This window comes from Pristiophorus japonicus, chromosome 1 (genome assembly GCF_044704955.1).
Source record: "Pristiophorus japonicus isolate sPriJap1 chromosome 1, sPriJap1.hap1, whole genome shotgun sequence".
Lineage (NCBI taxonomy): Eukaryota > Metazoa > Chordata > Chondrichthyes > Pristiophoridae > Pristiophorus > Pristiophorus japonicus.
In genome coordinates, this window is record NC_091977.1 from 93,752,756 (window position 1) to 93,773,116 (window position 20,361).

General features: G+C 41.5%; 1 protein-coding gene across 2 annotated transcripts in view; it reads left to right on the forward strand.

Moving 5' to 3' along the window:
• The window catches only part of ror2 (receptor tyrosine kinase-like orphan receptor 2), a 415,513-nt gene that overhangs the window by 369,362 nt on the left and 25,790 nt on the right, over nt 1-20,361 (forward strand). For both annotated transcript variants that reach the window (XM_070859424.1, XM_070859490.1), the window contains exons 5-6: nt 4,540-4,667; nt 15,311-15,625. In XM_070859424.1, coding sequence (XP_070715525.1) covers nt 4,540-4,667; nt 15,311-15,625 — 443 coding nt within the window. The remainder of the gene's footprint in view (nt 1-4,539; nt 4,668-15,310; nt 15,626-20,361) is intronic.

Sequence of the window (20,361 nt, forward strand, 5' to 3'; positions counted from 1 at the left end):
CGAAGCAGAACCCTAGATGCCTCCTGGGATTGCGAGGAGCAGACTTTGGCAGGGCCATCAGAGCCTCCAAAACCCAGAGGACGTCCACCAAAAGTGTCTACGCAGTTGCAGCTGGGAAGCGAACAGGCTGCCTCTACCTCTGCTGAAGCCACAGGGGTTGCACCTCGTAGAAGCATGCGTAAAAGAAAACTGACACACAAGTACATGCACAAGCGTAAGCACATAGGTGTTTAAAGAAGTGGGTTTTTTTAAGGTTTCGATACTGTTATGGCACAGATGCAACTATTTATTTTCACCACATTCCGGTCATGCCCATTTTTGTCCGCTACTTTGGAAGTGGCTTCGTGAGTTGGATTGAATGGTGAAACATAACGTTACCTCCAGCAATGGGAGTCAGTGTGAAAGGAATGGCTTGGTCATTGTTGGGATATCTTATGGTGGTGTTGAGGGGGAGGGGCGGGGGGGGGGGGGGGGGTGTGCGGCACGGGGAGGAGGTGTAATGCAGGAAGTTAAGTAAATCTGGCCATGGTGAGGCGATCTCTGGCTTCCTGGGCAGCAATATGCTCGAATGCTGCTGGCATCTGGGCCTCAGATTGCTTCTGCTCCTCCTCCTTGACTTCCAGCTGATGCTCCTCCTCCGACGAGGATGTGCACCTTGCTCCTCATGTAGTGCTAATCCTTGTTGCTGCGCTATGTGCAGCGCACTACAAACGATGACGATTCTGGAGACCCTGGCTGTACTGAAGGACTCCTCCAAATCTGTCAAGTCATCTGTAGTGCATTTTCAGCATGCCTATTGTTTGCTCTGTGACACATCACGTGGCTTTCATTATATCTCTCCTCAGTATTTGGCCTCAAGGGTGTCATTATCCACGTCTTCAGAGGATAATCCTTGTCTCCAAGCAGCCAGACGGAAAGTGTGTTTGGCGGTGCAAAGAGCCGACATAGGGTGGACTGACGCAGCACAAAAGAGTCATGACAGCTGCCAGGGAATTTGGCGCACACATGCATCATGATCTTTCCTATGGTCACAGACGAGCTGCACATTGAGGGAGTGGAAGCCCTTGCAGTTGTCAAAAACTCCTGGATGATGATGGGGTGCCCTGATAGTCACATGTGTGCTGTCAGTGATGCCCTGCACCTGTGGGAAATCAGCCAGAACCGCAAAACCAAGCGCCCGCTCAGTCACACTGGTTTCATCTAATTGGCTGACTTGTGAAACAGGGCATTGGTGACCTGTGCAATGCATCTGTGGACAGCCAACTGCGAGATGCTGCAAATGTCTGCTGCAGATCCCTGGAAGGAGTCTGAAATGAAGAAGTTGAGATTGCTGGCGACTTTGACAGCCACTGCTAAGGCATTCCCACCCGATCCTCTGGGCTGCAGGTCTTGCTCCAGCAAGCTGCAAATGTCTGCGACGACCTGGCGCGATAGCCTGAGCCTCCTTTGGCAATGCTGCTCAGTCATGTTGAGGAAGCTCATCTTCTGCCTGCATACCCTGTGTTGGGGTTATCAACTCCAGAGCAGAGCAGCCCTGCACATGCCCTCTGACTTGTGGAGCATCAGGTGGTTGAGAAGTATGGTGGTGCTGCTGCTGCTGAAGACCATGCATATGTATAAATGGCATGCTGATGTAATAGATGGCAGGTTGGCAGGTCAAGTAGAGAACATAATATAAGTAATAGGAGCAGGGGTAGGCCATTCGGTCCCTCAAGCCTGCTCTGCCATTCAATAAGATCATGGCTGATCTTCAACCTCAACTCCACTTTCTTGAACTAACCCCATGTCCCTTGATTCCCTTAATATCCAAAAATCTATCAATCTCTGTCTTGAATATACTCAACCACTGAGCCGCCACAGACTTCTGGGGTAGCGAATTCCAAAGATTCACCTCCCTCTGAGTGAAGAAATTTCTCCTCATCTCAGTCCTAAATGGCCGACCCTTTATTCTGAGACTGTGACCACTGGTTCTAGACTCCCCAGCCTGAGGAAGCATCCTCCCTGCATCTATCCTGCCGAGCCCTCTAAGAATTTTGAATGTTTCTGTGAGATCACCTCTCCTTCTAAACTCCAGAGAATATAGGCCTAGTCTACTCAATCTCTTCTCATAGGACAATCCCCCCATCCCAGTAATCAGTCTGGTGAACCTCCATTGCACTCCCTCTATGGCAAGTGTATCCTTCCTTAGGTAAGGAGACCAAAATTGTGTAGAGGTTCAGAGAAGCAATCTGTCAGTGGTGTCATAGGTTGTAGCAATTAGATAAGAGTGGCTTCTGAATTTTGCAAGAAAAGACTTGCAAACTGTAGAAACCTAAATCTGTGCTCAAAATGCACTCAGCAAGGGCCTTCTCTTAGGAATGTAAGTAGGTGTCATTAGGGAGTACCTGTTGTGTTTTTCATGCTCTGCAGTAATGATGTCGCTCAATGACCACTGAGTTTCCGCCTCAGCTTGATAGATGTGGTTCCTGAGCTGCGTGATTTCCATCGTCATGCAGTGAAATTCAAAAGGTCTGGTTAAAACCACGGTTAAGGGTCTGACAACAAGATAATAATCTAAATTACGTCGCCCGTCTCTGCCGTTTGGGTCCGTGGCTTGCTGACAAACGTGCCCGAGTTAAAGGTGCGAGGAGACGGAACAACGGTGCGTTCCTGACACGCTCCAATTTATTCCGACTTTTATTCCCGACCCACCTCCAATCCCACACGCACGGCAGTATAAAAATTCTGGCCAATGTTTCTAAGCAGTAGTGATAGAGGAATAAACAATATTACCCCGATTCCCCTCTGGGTAGAGACGTAAACTTCAGCGATCCTTTCGATCCTGATGCTCTACAAATTGTGAAGATATTTTGTTTGTTTTTAAATTTTAAAAGTATATTTATAAGCTCATGTGTGCCAAGCACTGATTTTCTACTTGTACAAACAAAAAGTCAGCATTTTTCAATAGCATTTTATTTTAGTGCTTGAATTGCTGTCATTGCTTGTGGTAACTGCTGTACTTTCTCTGTTGTAAGTGCTATTTAATGATGTAGGGTTGTTGTCTTGGATTATATCTTCAAAAAGATAATTTACCTTTATTAATGCCAAATGTTAAAATAAAAGTTCATTTAAGTTTTTGATGCTTTGTCTGTAGACAAGAGCAGCAGAGTCTGAAGCTGATACAAAAATACAAGCAGAATTGCCCAGGTTTAGAGTTTAACTGTTTGTATGCCTCTTGCTGACATACGTGCTATTGCCTTGTGATGTTATCTGTCTGTGGCAAACGAGCCCCAGGTGGGCAGAGAAAACGTTACAAGGACACCCTCAAAGCCTCCTTGATAAAGTGCAACATCCCCATCGATAGCTGGGAATCCCTGGCCAAAGACCTCCCTAAGAGCATCCGGGAGGGCGCTGAACACTGTGAGTCTCATCACCAACAGCATGCAGAAAACAAACGCAGACAGTGGAAGGAGCATGCGGCAAACCAGACTCCCCACCCACCCTTTCCTTCAACAACTGTCTGTCCCACCTGTGACATAGACTGTATTTCCCGTATTCGACTGTACAGTCACCTGAGAACTCACTTTTAGAGTGGAAGCAAGTCTTCCTGGATTTGACTTTGTCTGCCAGGATTTTGATCAGGAGCTCTTATCTTTTTCTTTCCCAGTATGGATTGTACATGGCCGCCATTTACAGAATCTTTATAGGCCTCTAGTCACACACACTGTCCTTATTGATTCATATGCCCTACTAACAGTTATTGTGAACAGACCCCCAAAAATGAGGTTGTTGCTGTTATAACACCAGATGCCAACTTGTTTACCATGTAGGGCCCATTGTTTCAAAATGTATTGACAAGTTTTAGTCGAGCAGGCATGAATCTCACATCCTGCAAAGCAGCAGAAAATAAACAATACAGGCAGCTAAATTGTACAATGATACATTATTAAACCCTAAAGCATCTTGGGAATGAACAATTTAACCATTTCATTATTTCTGGCCACAATACAAATCCACAAGCCACTTATAAGTAAAAAGAAAGCAACAACCTTAATCATATGAGATTAAACCAAATCCTAATCCTTTGCATATATGTTTCCACAAATAGTTTTCCTTACAACACTTCAAATCATCATTAAATATATAGGAGAAAGATTTGCTTACATTTGGTGTTTGATAATGTCTCAAACTGCTTCACAGACAAGAAATGATTTTGAAATGCAGTGACTGTTGTTCTGTAGGCAACAGCAAGTGTTCTGCAAGCTGAGTGAACAAACAGTTCCCAACAATCATTTTTTGAAACCATTAAACTGTGAATGCCCACTACCATCACCTTGGAGGAGGCTGCAAATAAAGCAATTAATTTATTAAAAGGAATACATTGAGCATTATCAACTTACTGTAATTAAAGTGGATAGTCGATTGCAGCCCAGAAAGCTCAGTAGTTACATATAGTCCCCACAGGGCTAAACAAATTAGCAAGAACTAGACACACTATCCCTTTGATATACCAAGCTCAGTAAGCAATAACTGTAACAAAACGTATTTATGTTTTTGCAGTGATGAAGATAATGAAGATGGATTCTGTCAGCCATATAGGGGAATTGCATGTGCTCGATTCATTGGAAACCAAAGCATTTATGTGGATTCCCTCCAGATGCAGGGAGAAATTGAAAACCGAATTACTGGTAGGTATTATATACCTCTGCAGCAGAGCAGTAATCATTTGTACTTTGCCCCACTGAAAAGGAAACACCACTTTTTTATTATGAGGTTGCAAGTCAACCCCCTCATTACTCTCATTTAAATACGTCTAGACATATTGTTTGTTTTTATATTTTAAAAGTATATTCATACCATTATGCGTGCCATACAAACTGATTTTCTGCTTGTTCAAACAAAGAGTCAACATTTTTCAGTGGCACTTCAGTTTAGTGCTTGAATGGCAGTCACTGCTTGTGTTAATTGTTTTCTTTTTCTGTTTTGTCTGTGCTGCTTAATGATTTAGGATTGTTGTCTTAGATTATATCTTATAAAACAAAGTTAAATTACCTTTATTAATGCCAAATGTTAAAATAAAAGCTCATCAAAGTACTCAAGCAGAATTGCCCAAGTTTAGTGTTTACCTGTTTGTATGCCTCTTGCTGTCATACATGCCATCTCCTTCTGATGTTATCTGTGTCTGGATTTGACTTTCTGTCTGCCATGATTTTGATCAAGAACTCTATTGCTTTCTTTCCCAGCATCAATTGTACATGGCTGCCATTTACAGTGACTGAAATATTGATGCTGCCTGTATTTGTAACAAACAGGCTGCTCAAGGAAACTATGGGGGTGAAATTTGACTTTGGTAGTGTAAAACGAGTGATATCGAATGGGCAGCTTTTTCTTTTCTATTGAAGTCAGTGGAAAAAAAATCGGGCATTCTTTCTTTCTATTACTACTGTATACTCCCCACCAATCTATAGGTCTTCAGTGGGCATGTTATTAGCAACAATGTGACATCACTACAACGGATGCTGCTGTCACTGTTGACACGTTGGGCCAAAAATTACGATCTCTACGGGCGTGTACAATGTGCGCCGCACCCTTAGAGGCATTGCAAGTGCTGGTTCTCGAGGCCGATGCGCATGAGCTGAAATCCGGCACTTGCAAACTGTCAAAATTGTTCTAACGCATCCCTGGGCGAAGGTTTGGGCTATCAGACGTAAGGCCTGCTGTTACCAGCATAAAAATGTTAAATAAATAGAAAAAAATAAATGTTACTATTTTTATATTAAAAAACCTGTCTATGAAGGTAAGTTTATTTTTAAAACTTAAATATAAAAGCATTTTTAAAAACATTTCAAAACAATTTTTCTCTAACATTTAGTTTAATGCAATTTCTATTAATTTTTTAAAAAGTGAAATGTTTATTTAATTTCTATCTGTTTTATTTGATTTTAGGGGTATTCACATTGATAGTAATGACTGCTCAGATTTCCTATTGCTATGAATGAGAATACTACATTGAGATTGGTGGTCCAGGCCCACGTGATCCCAGGATGTGCATACGCTCCTGGAATACGTTGGCCCCTATGCTGGACTGCGCAGCAAGCCCTCAGAGCGCAAGTCTACGTTCCTTTAGATATTTTCATTTTAAAAAATTTGGTTGAAGTCATCTGCCCCAACCTGTCCCACCTCGGAAAGCCTCCGACCGCAATTTTTGGCCCAGTATTTTACAAAGATACAGAACTTTATTTCTGTTTTCATTTGATGTGACTGAGAAGCCCTCAAATTAATACCAAATAAATATGTTTTGCGTATGTGCAGTGAGGTAAGTTTTCAAGCCAATTCTTTACTGAGCCATTTGGCTCATCAAGCTCTTTCCTTCTACAGATCAGATTAACTTTACAAAAGCAAAATATTGCAGATGCTGGAAATCTGGCCATCGGCCTGAAACGTTCTTTCTCCACAGATGCTGCCTGACTTGCTAAGTATTTCCAGCATTTTCAGATTAACTTTACTTCAGTCCTCTTTGTATAAATGCTGTTTAGTTGAAACATGCAGTTTCCTGTGTTTGAATCATATGGTAATGTTGGATATTCAAGGGGCCATTGTACCAAGTGTGGCTCTAGAGTTGCATATTTCATTCCTGTAGTATAGAGACACCATGTGGTAACGTGATGCAGTTGAGATGCTTGTATCAACTGAATAATGCTCGCCCCAGGAATAACAGCAAAATGTATGGAATTTATTTACTGGCACAATTTCACGGAATGAAGATCTAAAGTTCTTAAGCATGAAGCTGCTGACTGTTGTATTTTTTTGTAAATACAACGACTGGATCGACTGGGCCTGTATTCACTGGAGTTTAGAAGGATGAGCGGGGATCTCATAGAAACATATAAAATTCTGACGGGACTGGACAGGTTAGATGCAGGAAGAATGTTCCCGATGTTGAGGAAGTCCAGAACCAGGGGACATAGTCTAAGGATAAGGGGTAAGGTAAGCCATTTAGGACTGAGATGAGGAGAAACTTCTTCACTCAGAGAGTTGTTAGCCTGCGGAATTCCCTGCCGTAGAGAGTTGTTGATGCCAGTTCATTGGATATATTCAAGAGGGAGTTAGATATGGCCCTTACAGCTAAAGGGATCAAGGGGTATGGAGAGAAAGCAGGAAAGGGGTACTGAGGTGAATGATCAGCCATGATCTTATTGAATGGTGCTGCAGGCTCGAAGGGCTGAATGGCCTACTCCTGCACCTATTTTCAATGTTTCTATGCAATACATTTCCTTAGACGTGGTATGGGGTGCTGTCTGTATGCAATGCTTCATCCTTCAACAAGAATGGACAGACTTCAGTGCTACTCTGCAGCTTGGCAAATAAAGGAGTCTCTGCTAATGCTGGTGTTATCAGTTCTCATATATTGGTCGAGAATGAGTAAAATATAGTCCCCATGATTTTCAATGAGGATTTGAAGGTGAGAATCAAACTGGGCATTCTGACTGGTAGTGCAGTACTCCGATACTTGAAACCTGAGCAACACCATTTGATTTAAGAGTAACAGTGCTACTCTGTTTGTTAAAACTTGAAAGCCGAAGAGTTATACATAGGATTATATAGAATATGAATTATACATAGGATTATATAAGATATACAGCACAGAAACATGCCATTCGGCCTAATTAGTCCATGCCGATGTTTATGCTCCACTCGAGCCTCCTCCCATCTTTCCTCATCTAAATCTATCGGCATAACCCTCTATTCCCGTCTCTCTCATGCTTGTCCAATCTCCCCTTAAATGCATCAATACTATTCGCTTCAACCACTCTTTGGGTAAACAAGTTATTTCTGAATTCCCGATTGGATTTCTTGGTAACTATCTTATCTTGATGACCCCTGGTTTTGCTCATCCTCACAAGTGGGAACACTCTGCTATCAAAACCTTTCATAATTTTAAAGACCTCTATTAGGTCATCCCTGAGCCTTCTTTTTTCAAGCGAAAAGAGACCCAGCCTGTTAATCCTTTCCTAATATGTATACCTTCGCATTTCTGGTATCATCCTTGTAAATCTTCTCTGCACTCTCTCCAGTGCCTCTATATCCTTTTTATAATACGGCGACCAGAACTGCACGCAGTACTCCAAATGTGGTCTAACCAAGGTTCGATACAGTTTTGCATAACATCCCTACTTTTCAATTCTATCCCTCTAGAAATAAACCCTAGTGCTTGATTTGCTTTTTTATGGCCTTGCTAACCAGTGGCGCTACATTTACTGATTGGTGTATTAGTACCCAGATCCCTTTGTTCCTCTACCCCACCTAGACTCGCACCTTCCAAGTAATAAGTGACCTCCCTATTCTTCCTACCAAAATGTACCAACTTGCTTTTACCTATGTTGAACTTCATTTGCCAATTATTTGCCCATTCTGCAAGTTTATTAATGTCCTTCTGTAATTTGTTGCAGTCCTCCTCAGTATCGACGATCCACCCACCCCCCCCCCCTTCCCAATTTGATATCCGCAAATTTAGAAATTGTATTTTATATTCCAAAGTCTAAATCGTTAATGTAAATTGTGAACAGCAGTGGTCCCAGCACTGATGCTTGTGGAGCACCACTGCGCATCTTCTGCTACTGTGAATAGTTACCCTTTACTTCACACTCCCTGCTTTCTGTCTTGAAGCCAGTTTGCAATCCATTCTGCTACTTGTCCCCTGACTCTCTATTCTCTGACCTTGTTCATCAGTCTATTTTGGGGTAACTTATCAAAGGCTTTTTGGAAAATCTAGATAAATTACATCTACTGCATTACCATTGTCTACTCTCTCTGTTACCTCTTCAAAAAACTTCAATAAGTTTGGTCAAGCAAGATTTTCCTTTTTGAAATCCATGCTGACTATTCATTATTATACTTTTTGTTTCTCAATGTGCTTCTCTTCTCTCCTTTAGTAGGGATTCCATTATTTTTCTTATCATCGATGTTAAGCTGACTGGTCTATAATTCTCTAGACATGTTCTATCTTAAATATAGGTGTTACATTAACTATCTAAATCAAGAAGTTGAATCAGTTTGGGTGGAGCTAAGAAACAGCAACGGACAGAAAACATTGGTGGGAGTCATTTGTAGGCCCCAGTAGTGATAATGTTGGGCACAGTATAAATCAGGAAATTAGAGGTGCACGTAAAAAGGCCAATACAGTAATCATAGGGGACTTTAATCTACATATAGACTGGGAAAACCAAATTTTCAGTAGTAGTGTGGAGGACGAATTCATGGAATGTACACAATATGGTTTTCGAGATCAGAATGTTGAGGAACCAACTGGATAACAGGTTATTTTAGATCTAGTATTGTGCAATAATAAAGGGTTAATTAAAAACCTTTTGTAATAAAGGGGCTTTTGGGGAAGAGTGACCATAATATGATAGCATTTTATATTGCGTTTGAAAGTGATTTATTTAAACCCGAAACTAGGGTCTTAAATCTAAACAAAGCAAATTATGTAGGTATGAGGGGAGAATTGACTAATGTAGATTGGGAAATTACATTAAAAGGTATAACAGTAGATAAGCAATGGCTCGCATTTAAATAATTAATACATCATTTACAACAAACATATATTCTTTTAAGACACAAAAACCCCACTGGAAAAATAATCCAACTGTGGCTAACAAGAGAAGTTAAAGCTAGTATTAAATCAAAGGAAGAGGCTTATAATGTTGCCAAAAGAGCAGTCAGCCTGAGGATTGGGAGGATTTTAGAATTCAGCAAAGGAGGACCAAGAAATTGATAAAGAAAGGGAAAATAGAATAAGAGTAAACTAGTGAGGGACATAAAAACACTAAAAGGTTTGTAAAAAGGAAAAGATTAGCAAAAGTTAATGTAGGTTCCCTATAGGTTGAGACAGGATAAATTATAATGGGGAATAGTAAATGGCAGGGAAATTAAACACATATTTGTGTCTGTCTTTACAGAAGAAAGCACAAAAAACCTCCCAGAAATAGTGGAGAACCAAAGATCTAGCAAGAATGAGGAACTGAAAGAAATTAGTATTGGTTAAAAAAAATAGTATTGGAGAAACTAATAGGACTGAAAGTCGATAAATCCCTTTGACTTGATAGCCTATATCCTAGAGTTTTGAAAGAGGTGGCCATAGAGATAGTGGATGCATTGGTTGTCATCTTCCAAAATTCCATAGATTCTAGAACATTTACTGCAGATTGGAAGGTAGCAAATGTAACCCCGCTATTTAAGAAAGAAGGGGGAGAGAAAATGGGGAAAATGGGGAACCCTTTATTATTGCACAGTTAGCCTGACATCAGTAGTAGGGAAAATGATAGAATCTATTATTAAGGATGTGGTAACAGGGCACTTAAAAAAATAATAATAGGATTGGGCAGAGTCAGCACGGATTTATGAAAGGGAAATCATGTTTGACATTGTTCTAGTTTTTTGAGGTTGTAACTGGTAGAATAGATAAGGGGAGACCAATGGATGTGGTATATTTGGATGTTCAGAAAGCATTCGGTAAGGTGCCACACGAGGTTATTAAACAAAGTTAGGGTTCATGGTATTGGGGATAATATACTAGCATGGATTGAGGATTGGTTAACGGATAGAAAACAGAGTAGGAATAAATAGGTCATTTTCGGGTTGGCAGGCTGTAACTAGTGGGGTGCCGCAAGGATCGGTGCTTGGGTCCAAGCTATTCAGAATCCAATCGATATCAGTGATTTGGATGGGGGTACCAAATATAATATATCCAAGTTTGCTGATGATACAAAGCTAAGTGGGAATGTAAGTTGTGAGGAAGATGCACAGAAGCTTCAAGGGGATAAAGACAGGCTAAGAGAGTGGGCAAGATCATGGCAAATGGAATATAAGGTGGACATATGTGAAGTTATCCACTTTGGTAGGAAAAATAGGAAAGCAGAGTATTTTTTAAATGATGAGAGATTGGGAAATGTTGGTGTTCAGAGGGATCTGGGTGTCTATACATAAACCACTGAAAGTTAACATGCAGCTACAGCAATCAATTAAGAAAGCAAATGTAATGTTGGCCTTTATTCCAAGAGGATTTGAGTGTCAGAGTAAAGACGTCTTACTGCAATTATATAGGGCTCTGTTGAGACCACACCTGGAGTATTGTGTACAGTTTTGGGGGTCGAAATTCAGGTATACCAGAAAGCTGGCGCACCTATGAGATTTTAGCTAGTACTCACCACTAGAACTCTTGGTGCGGTAAGTAGAAGTCACAGCGCGTGTGCGTCACCACGCGCTCTCTCCTCCGTTAAAGGGAAGAGATTCGATCATTTTTTAACTTCGGCCACTGGGCCAAGAGGGAGTGCCAGGCTGCCCATTAACGACCCGGCCGAACCTGGAGGCAGTATTTTGCCAGCCGATCGGCAAGTCGGCCGGCAGAAATGTTTGCAATGTGGCTGTGGGCACTCCCCTTTAAGGGCGGCCGCACTGCCGGGCTGCACACAGTCTTCAGAGGGTGCACCGGCAGAAAAACCTGCCGGGGACACTGCACGGCGGGAGATCAACGGATCGAGCTGAAAATGGATAGATAAATATTTTATTTTAAATTGACAGTGCATCTATTTGGGCAGGATGGGGTCCCGGCCGAAAAATCCCCAACCTGAATTTTGATCAGGTCGGCCTGTTGACCCCAAAGCGGTGACCATTCGATATTTAGAAATGGTCAGCACAAACTGGCATTAACGGGTCTCTGAGACCCTGAATTTCAGCCCCTTGGTCTCCTTATCTAAGGAAGGATATACTTGCCATTGAGGGAGTACAACGAAGATTCACCAGACTGATTCGTGGGATGGCAGATTGTCCTATGAGGAGAGAGTGAACAGACTAGGCCTATATTCTCTATAGTTTAAAAGAATGAGAGGTGATCTCATTGGAACATACAAAATTCTTAGAGGGCTTGACAGGATAGAGGCAAGCAGGATGTTTCCTCTGGCTGTGGAATCGATAACCAAGGATCACAGTCTTGGAATAAGGGGTCGGTCATTTAGGACTGAGATGAGGAGAAACTTCTTCACTCAGAGGGTGGTGAATCTTTGGAATTCTCTACCCCCAAGGGGTGTGGAGGCTCAGTTGAGAATATTCAAGACCATGATCGATAGATTTTTGGTTATTAAGGGAATCAAGGGATATGGGCATAGTGCAGGAAAGTGGAGTTGAGGTAGAAGATCAGCCATGAACTTATTCAATGGCAGAGCAGGCTCGAAGGGCCAAATGGCCTACTCCTGCTCCCAATTCTTATGTTCTTTTCCGTCAGCTCTCTGGCGCTAAATCTTTTACGAACCAATTATTAAATATGTGTAGTAATGCCTCTGCTATCTCTTCCCTATGTTATTTTAAAATGCGTGAATGCAATCCATCTGGAACAGGGGTTTTAACCTCTGAGTTTTATTAGTTTATTTAATATATCCCCTTTCTTTATTTTAAATGCACTTATCTCATTACTCATCTCATCAACCAATGACACGTCCACCTTTTCTATCTCCCTGGTAAATACCGAAGCAAAATAATGAATTCATATTTCTGCCATCTCCCTATCATTACTTGTGGTATTGTCCTGTCTATCCTTTAATAGCCCTATTCCCATCCCAATTTTTTTTTTTATTGATGTGCCTGTAAAATATTTTACTATTTTGTTTAATGTTCCTTGATAATTTAATTTCATGCTTCCTCTTTGCCATCGTAATTGTTTTTTTGGCTTCTCTCTTAATTTCTTCCTAGTCTCCCTTATCATGCACTCCCCTGCTGTCTATGTACTTAATGTATGCCTCTTTCCTCACCCTCAATTGTTCCGTGTCTTTATTCATCCACGGAGTCTCATTAGTGTTTAGTTTGTTCTTTCCTTTTAGCGGAATATATTTTTCCTGCATACTTTTGCACACTGTTTTAAATGTTTCCCATTGTTTCCCATCAGTGGTGGCCAAAATACGGCCCGCGGCCATATCCGGCCTGTCAGGACATTCCATCCGGCCCGCTGGATGGAACAGAAATAGAACGCAAGCCAGAGCTCGAGCTGCACATTCGTTTATCCACTTTCACTTCCCATGGGTCAGAGACAGACCCGAACTGCAGCCAAGGAAAAACCATAGTAATACATAATTCAAATTACTAATTCGCAAAAGCGATTCTCCCTGGCCCGATCTTAAAAGGATCAGTTCCGTGATTTTGGGCCCCAATGGCGGACAACCATACCTAGAATGCACTATATACTCGAATATGCCCCATCGATTTTAGAATAGAGTCATGGTTGCTCATGTCCACAACTCTCTTACCGAAGAAAGTTACCGGCGCTGCATCTTTTCGTTCCCGGTATCCAGAGTACGAAGGCAGGGGAATTTTCATCTGGCACCAGTTAGAATGGCTTTAGTAATCTTTGCAGAGGGGTATAAGGATGACTGAGTTGGGGAATTGATACTGACACAGGCTCTAAAGAGGGTACAGTTCTATTTCACAGCACTGATTTACAGAGACCAGAAGATACATTTTCAACGTTTATCTTTGATTCATTTCTAAGCAGGATCGAATACATGTGGTTTATGTAAGATAGCATCTGACTATTATCTGAATTTATGTTTATGCAATGTCCCCTCTAATTTTTTTCATGCGCGGTCCCTTTAAATTTGCTGTGCGGCCGGCCACTATGCAGCTGCGCACGCGCAGTATCTCTTCTGGCGGCAGGAGCTGGGAAGCAGCCTGCACAGGACCATACGATTGGTGGAACATTGGTGGGCGGCCCTCAACAGCTAATCAAAACTTGATAAGTGGCCCTCCAGTCCAAATAATTGCCCAACCCTGCTCTACATCGTTATTTGCCAATATTGTTGCCCATTTTATCTTCCCAAGTTTTATTCTCAACCCCTCAAAATCAGCTTTTCTCCAATCTATTAACCTGGTTTTCATCATACAGGTACTGATGTCCTTCTCTGTTATCATAAAGCGTATTATATTATGGTCACTATTGACTATATATGTAAGAAGTTATTTTTAAATTAATCTATATGTCAGGATCAAACCAAAATCAGTGGTTTGTATAAAGTAAAAGTGAACAAACTATTTAAAGCTGAAAAATTCTGCACTTTTGCGGAAAAAAATCAAAGAGCAAGTTATTATTTAAATGGAGAAAGATTGCAAAGTGCCACAGTACAGCAGGACCTGGGGGTACTTGTGCATGAAACACAAAAGGTTAGTATACAGGTACAGCAAGTGATCAGGAAGGCCAATGGAATCTTGGCCTTTATTGCAAAGGAGATGGAGTATAAAAGCAGGGAAATCTTGCTACAGTTGCACAGGGTATTGGTGAGGCCACACCTGGAATACTGCGTGCAGTTTTGGTTTCCATATTTACGAAAGGATATACTTGCTTTGGAAGCAATTCAGAGAAGGTTCACAAGGTTGATTCCGGAGATGAGGGGGTTGACTTATGAGGAAAGGTTGAGTAGGTTGGGTCTCTCCTCATTGGAATTCAGAAGAATGAGCGGTGATCTTATCAAAGCGTATAAGATTATGAGGGGGCTTGACGGGGTGGATGCAGAGAGGATGTTTCCACTGATGGGGGAGACTAATCATAGAATAAGGGGCCGCCCTAAGCCTCGATGAGAAGTTTCTGCAGTGGAAGCTGGGGCATTGAATACATTTAAGGCAGAAATAGACATTTTCTTAAATTATAAAGGAATAAGGAGTTATGGAGAGCGGGCAGGGAAGTGGACCTGAGTCCATGATTGGATCAGCCATCATCATATTAAATGGCGGAGCAGGCTCGAGGGGCCATATGGCCTACTCCTGCTCTTATTTCTTATGTTCTAATTACAGTTTAAGATCATCGGTGTTAAAATTATCAACTTTTCTGACATTGATAAAACAGCACAATTCAGTGACCAAATAAATAGTGGCGTTCAACTGATCTTGTGTTTTGTTTAAAAGCAGCTACTTTGTTTGAAGTAAGGATATCATTGGGTGGAGCCCATTTTAAACTGTTATTTTTTGGAATTATCTAAAAATAAAACATCTATAATCATGTGTAAGCTTTATGCTTTATTTTAATATTCATGAAAGAACCCAGGGTTTAAAAACTAAATTCCACACTTTTGTTCTTTATCAAAATTGTGAACTCGAATCTAAAGATTAACATGTGCATGAATTATTTTTAATTTAGACAGGTTGCAGCTAGAATTTAGTTAATGTGATCCTTAATCAAACAAAAAGTGTATATATAAAACTGGGACAAGTGATTTATTGTAATGAGGTGTTTAATAATTGTAGGTTTTATATAGCATTGCTTTATAAATTACATTTTGTGCTTTAATTTCAGCTGCATTTACTATGATTGGAACTTCCACCCATCTCTCGGATCAGTGCTCACAGTTTGCCATTCCATCTTTCTGCCACTTTGTGTTCCCTCTCTGCGATGATAATTCCCGTAACCCCAAACCACGAGAATTATGCCGGGATGAGTGCGAAATTCTGGAAAATGATCTGTGCAGAACAGAATACATTATCGCAAGGTCAAACCCACTCATTCTTATGCAGCTTCAGTTGCCAAATTGTAAGGATTTGCCACTGCCTGAAAGCCCAGAGGCTGCAAGCTGCATGAGAATTGGAATTCCTGTGGATAGGATTAACAGATGTAAGTATGAAAAAGATTTGGTTTGTCTTGACTAATCCCATCAATCATTGATTTGTTCTGTTGTTCTCTGATAAAAATAGTCCCTCAGACAATGGAACTGTTTAGAGCATTTGAGCACTCGTACTGATGGACCTCAATTGAAAATCACAGGTTCAGCCCAGAGACTAATGGGGAATGTAGAAAGCAGCACTTTCAAATGTCAGTAAACAGGACTTTCCAGCAGTATAGAGGAGCAAAGGATCCAGATGTCCGCTCCGTGCCCCCGCTATACTTTTTGTTTTCTGGTGAAGCACATAACGAGTCAATTACTTTGATATTGACTATATGTAGATAAAATCAACAGTTTAAGGAAAGGAGGATGCATTTCTTCCTGTGTTCCTTTAATGTTACAAATTTTAACTGCTGTTAAATAATCAATAGAATTAACCAGGTGAGTTAATTCAGAATTCAATTGCGATTCAGGCACAATATGAGAAGACTGACGTTTTTTGAGTGCAGTTGATGAAGTCATGTTCAGTTTATAAACATTCCCGCTGCTTGTCAAATGTTTTTTTTTAAAATATGATGCATAAAGTTGAGTAAAGCAGCTGGATATAGGAACAGGTGCAGGCCATTCAGCCCCTCGAGCCTGTTCCACCATTCATTTAGGTCATGGCTGATCTGTTTCTTAACTCCAGCTACCTGCATTCGTTCCATAACCCTTACAAAGCTTACCACACAATCATTTTCCATTTTTACATTTTCAATTGATCTAGCTTCAAAAATGTTTTGGGGGAGAGTGTTCCAGATTTTCATAGGATTACATAGGATATACAGCACAGAAACAGGTCATTCGGCCCAACCAATCCATGCTGGCATTTATGCTCCACTCGAGCCTCCTCCCGAGTTTCCTCATCTAACTCTATCAGCATAAGCCTCTATTACCTTCTCCCTCATGCTTATCTAGCCTCCCCTTAAATGCATCTATACTATTCAGTTCAACTACTCCCTGTGTTAGTGAGTTCCACATTCTCAACACACCCTGGGCTAGAAGTTTCTTCTGAATTTACGATTTGATTTCTTGGTGACTATCTTGTATTGATGGCCTCTAGTTTTGCTACTCCCTACAAGTGGAAATGTCTCTACTCAATCAAAACCTTTCATAATTTTAAAGACCTTTATTAACTCACCCTTCAGCCTTCACTTTTCAAGAGCAAAGTGACCCAGCCTGTTCAGCCTTTCCTGATGTGTATACCCTTGCATTTCTGGTATCATCCTTGTAAATCTTTTTTGCACACTCTCCAGTGCCTCTATATCCTTTTTATAATATGGCGAGCAGAAGTGTACACAGTATTCCAAGTGCCATCTAACCAAGGTTCGATACAAGTTTAGCATTCCTTTTCTACTTTTCAATTCTATCCCTCTAGAAATAAACCCTTGTGCTCGGTTTGCTTTCTTTGTGGCTTTATTAACCTGCAGTCACTACTATGTGATTTGTACTCCCAAGATTCCTTTGCTCTTCTACCCCATTTAGATTAACATAAGAACATAAGAAATAGGAGCAGGAGTAGGTCATTTAGCCCCTCGAGCCTGCTCTGCCATTCAATAAGATCATGGCTGATCTGATCTTGACCTCAACTCCACTTCTCTGCCTGCTCCCCATAACTCTTGACTCCCTTATCATTCAAAAATCTGTCTATCTCCATCTTAAATATATTCAATGACCCAGCCTTCACAGCTATCTGGAATAGAGAATTCCAACAATTTATGACACTCCGAGAGCAGAAATTCCTCCTCATCTCCTTTTTAAATGGGCGACCCCTTATTCTGAAATTATGTCCCCTAGTTCTAGATTCCCCCACAAGGGGAAACATCCTCTCTGCATCTACCCTGTCAAACACCCTCATAATCTTACGTTTCAATAAGATCACCTCTCATTCTTCTTTAATGCAAGTATATCCTTCCTTAAATAAGGAGACCAAAACTGTACACAGTACTCCAGGTGTGGTCTCACCAACAGTTGTACCAGGACTTCCCTACTTTTATACTCCATCCCCCTTGCAATAAAGGCCAACATTCCATTTCCATTCCTAATTACTTGCTGTACCTGCATGCTAACTTTTTGTGTTTTATGTACAAGGACCCCCAGATCCCCCTCTACTGCAGCATTTCGTAATCTCTCGCCATTGAAATAATAATTTGCTTTTTTATTTTTCCTACTCACATTTTCTATCCCTTTGCAACTTATTTGCATCCTCCTCACAACTTGCTTTCCCTCCCATCTTTGTATCATCAGCAAATTTGACTACATTACACTCATCCCTTCATCCAACTCAATAATATAGATTGTAAATAGTTGAGGCCCCATCACTGATCCCTGTGGCACCCCAAAATCTGAAAATGACCCATTTATCCTGAATCTCTGTTTTCTGTTAGTTAGCCAATCCTCTATCCATGCTAATATGTTACACCCAACCCCGTGAGCTGTTATCTTGTGCAGTAATCTTTTATGTGGCACCTTATCGAATGCCTTCTAGAAATCCAAATACACGACATCTACTGGTTCCCCTTTATCCACCTTGCTCATTACATTCTCAAACAACTCCAACAAATTTGTCAAACATGATTTCCCTTTCATAAAAACATGCTGACTCTGCTTGACTGTATTATAGAAACATAGAAATCTACAGTGCAGAAAGAGGCCATTTCGGCCCATTGTGTCCGCACCAGCTGACAAAGAGCCACACGGCCCTCGGTCAGCAGCCCTGAAGGTTACATAAACCTATGAACAATGGCGGAAAGGTAAAGAGCACTCAGCCCAACCAGTCCACCCCACACAACTGTGACACCCCTTGCACCAAAACATTTTACACTCCACCCCAACCGGAGCCATGTGATCTCCTGGTAGAGGCAAAAACCAGATAAAAACCCAGGCCAATTAGGAGGAAAATAATTTGGGAAAATTCTTCTCCGACCCATCCAGGCGATGGAAACTAGTTCAGGAGATCATCCTGGCCATATTCGATTCGCTACAGTATTTACCATCGTATCTGCGCCAGTCAAGTCTAATCCCACTTACCAGCTCTAGGTCCATAACCCTGCAGGTTACGGCACTTCAAGTGCCCATCCAAGCACCTTTTAAATGTAGTGAGGGTTTCTACATCCACCACTCTTCCAGGCAGTGAGTTCCAGACCCCCACAACCTTCTGTGTGAAGAAGCCTCCCCTCAAATCCCCTCTGAACCTTCCACCAACCACCTTAAAACTATGCCCCCTCATAATTGAGCCCTCCACCAAGGGAAATAGGCCCTTGCTATCCACTATATCCAGGCTCTTCAAAATTTTGTGCATCTCAATGTGGTCTCCTCTCAGCCTCCTCTGTTCCAATGAGAACAAACCCAGCCTATCCAATCTGTCCCCATAGCTAAGATTCTCCATCCAAGTAAATTTCCTCTGCACCCTCTCTAGTGCAATCCACGTCCTTCCTATAATATGGCGACCAGAACTGCACGCAGTACTCCAGCTGTGGCCGAACCAGAGTATTATACAATTTAAGCAAAACCTCTCCGCTCTTGTATTCTATGCCTCGGCCAATAAAGGCAAGCATTCCGTATGCCTTCTTAACCACCTTATCCACCTGGCCTGCTACTTTCAGGGATCAGTGAACACGCACTCCAAGGTCCCTTTGTTCAATTATATTTTTAAGTGGCCTACTGCTTAATGTGTATACCCTTTCCTTATTAGCCCTCCCAAAGTGCATTACCTCACACTTCTCCGAATTAAATTCTATTTACCATTGTTCTGCCCACCTGATCAGTAGATTGATATTCTCCTGCAGTCCATGACTTTCTAAATCATGGTTTTTTAAATGTCCTGCTACTACTTCCTCAATAATGGACTCCAGCATTTTCCGAATGAAGATGTTAGGCTAACTGGTCTATAGTTTCCCGCTTGCTGTCAACCTCCTTTCTTAAATAGGGGCGTTACATTTGCGGTTTTACAATCTGCTGGGATCTCTCCAGAATCCAGGGAATTTTGGTAGATTACAACCAATGCATCCATTCTCTCTGCAGCCTCTTTTAAGACCCTAGGATGCAGGCTATCGGGTCCAGGGGACTTGTCCACCTTTATTCCCATAAGTTTGCCAAGTACTTTTTCTCTAGAGATAGTGATTGTTTTAAGTTTCCCCCCTCCCAATAGCTGCTTGACTATCAATTATTGGGATGCTTTTAGTGTCTTCTACCGTGAAGACTGATACAAAGTTTCTGCCATTTCCCTGTTTCCCATTATTAATTCCCCAGTCACATCCTCTAAGGGACCAACATTTACTTCAGCTACTCTCTTCCTTTGTATATACATGTAGAAGCTCTTGCTGTATGTTTTTTTATATTTCTTGCTAGTTTACTCTCATCATCTATTTTCTCTCTCATTTTGTAGTTGTCCTTTGCTGGTTTCTAAAAATTTCCCAATCCTCTGGCCTTCCATAGAAACATAGAAAATAGGTGCAGGAGTAGCCCATTTGGCCCTTCGAGCCTGCACCACCATTCAATAAGATCATGGCTGATCATTCACCTCAGTACCCCTTTCTTACTTTCTCTCCATACCCCTTGATCCCTTTAGCCATAAGGGCTATATCTAACTCCCTCTTGAATATATCCAATGAACTGGCATCATCAACTCACTGCTGTAGGGAATTCCACAGGTTAACAACTCTCTGAGTGAAGAAGTTTCTCCTCATCTCAGTCCTCGATGGCTTAC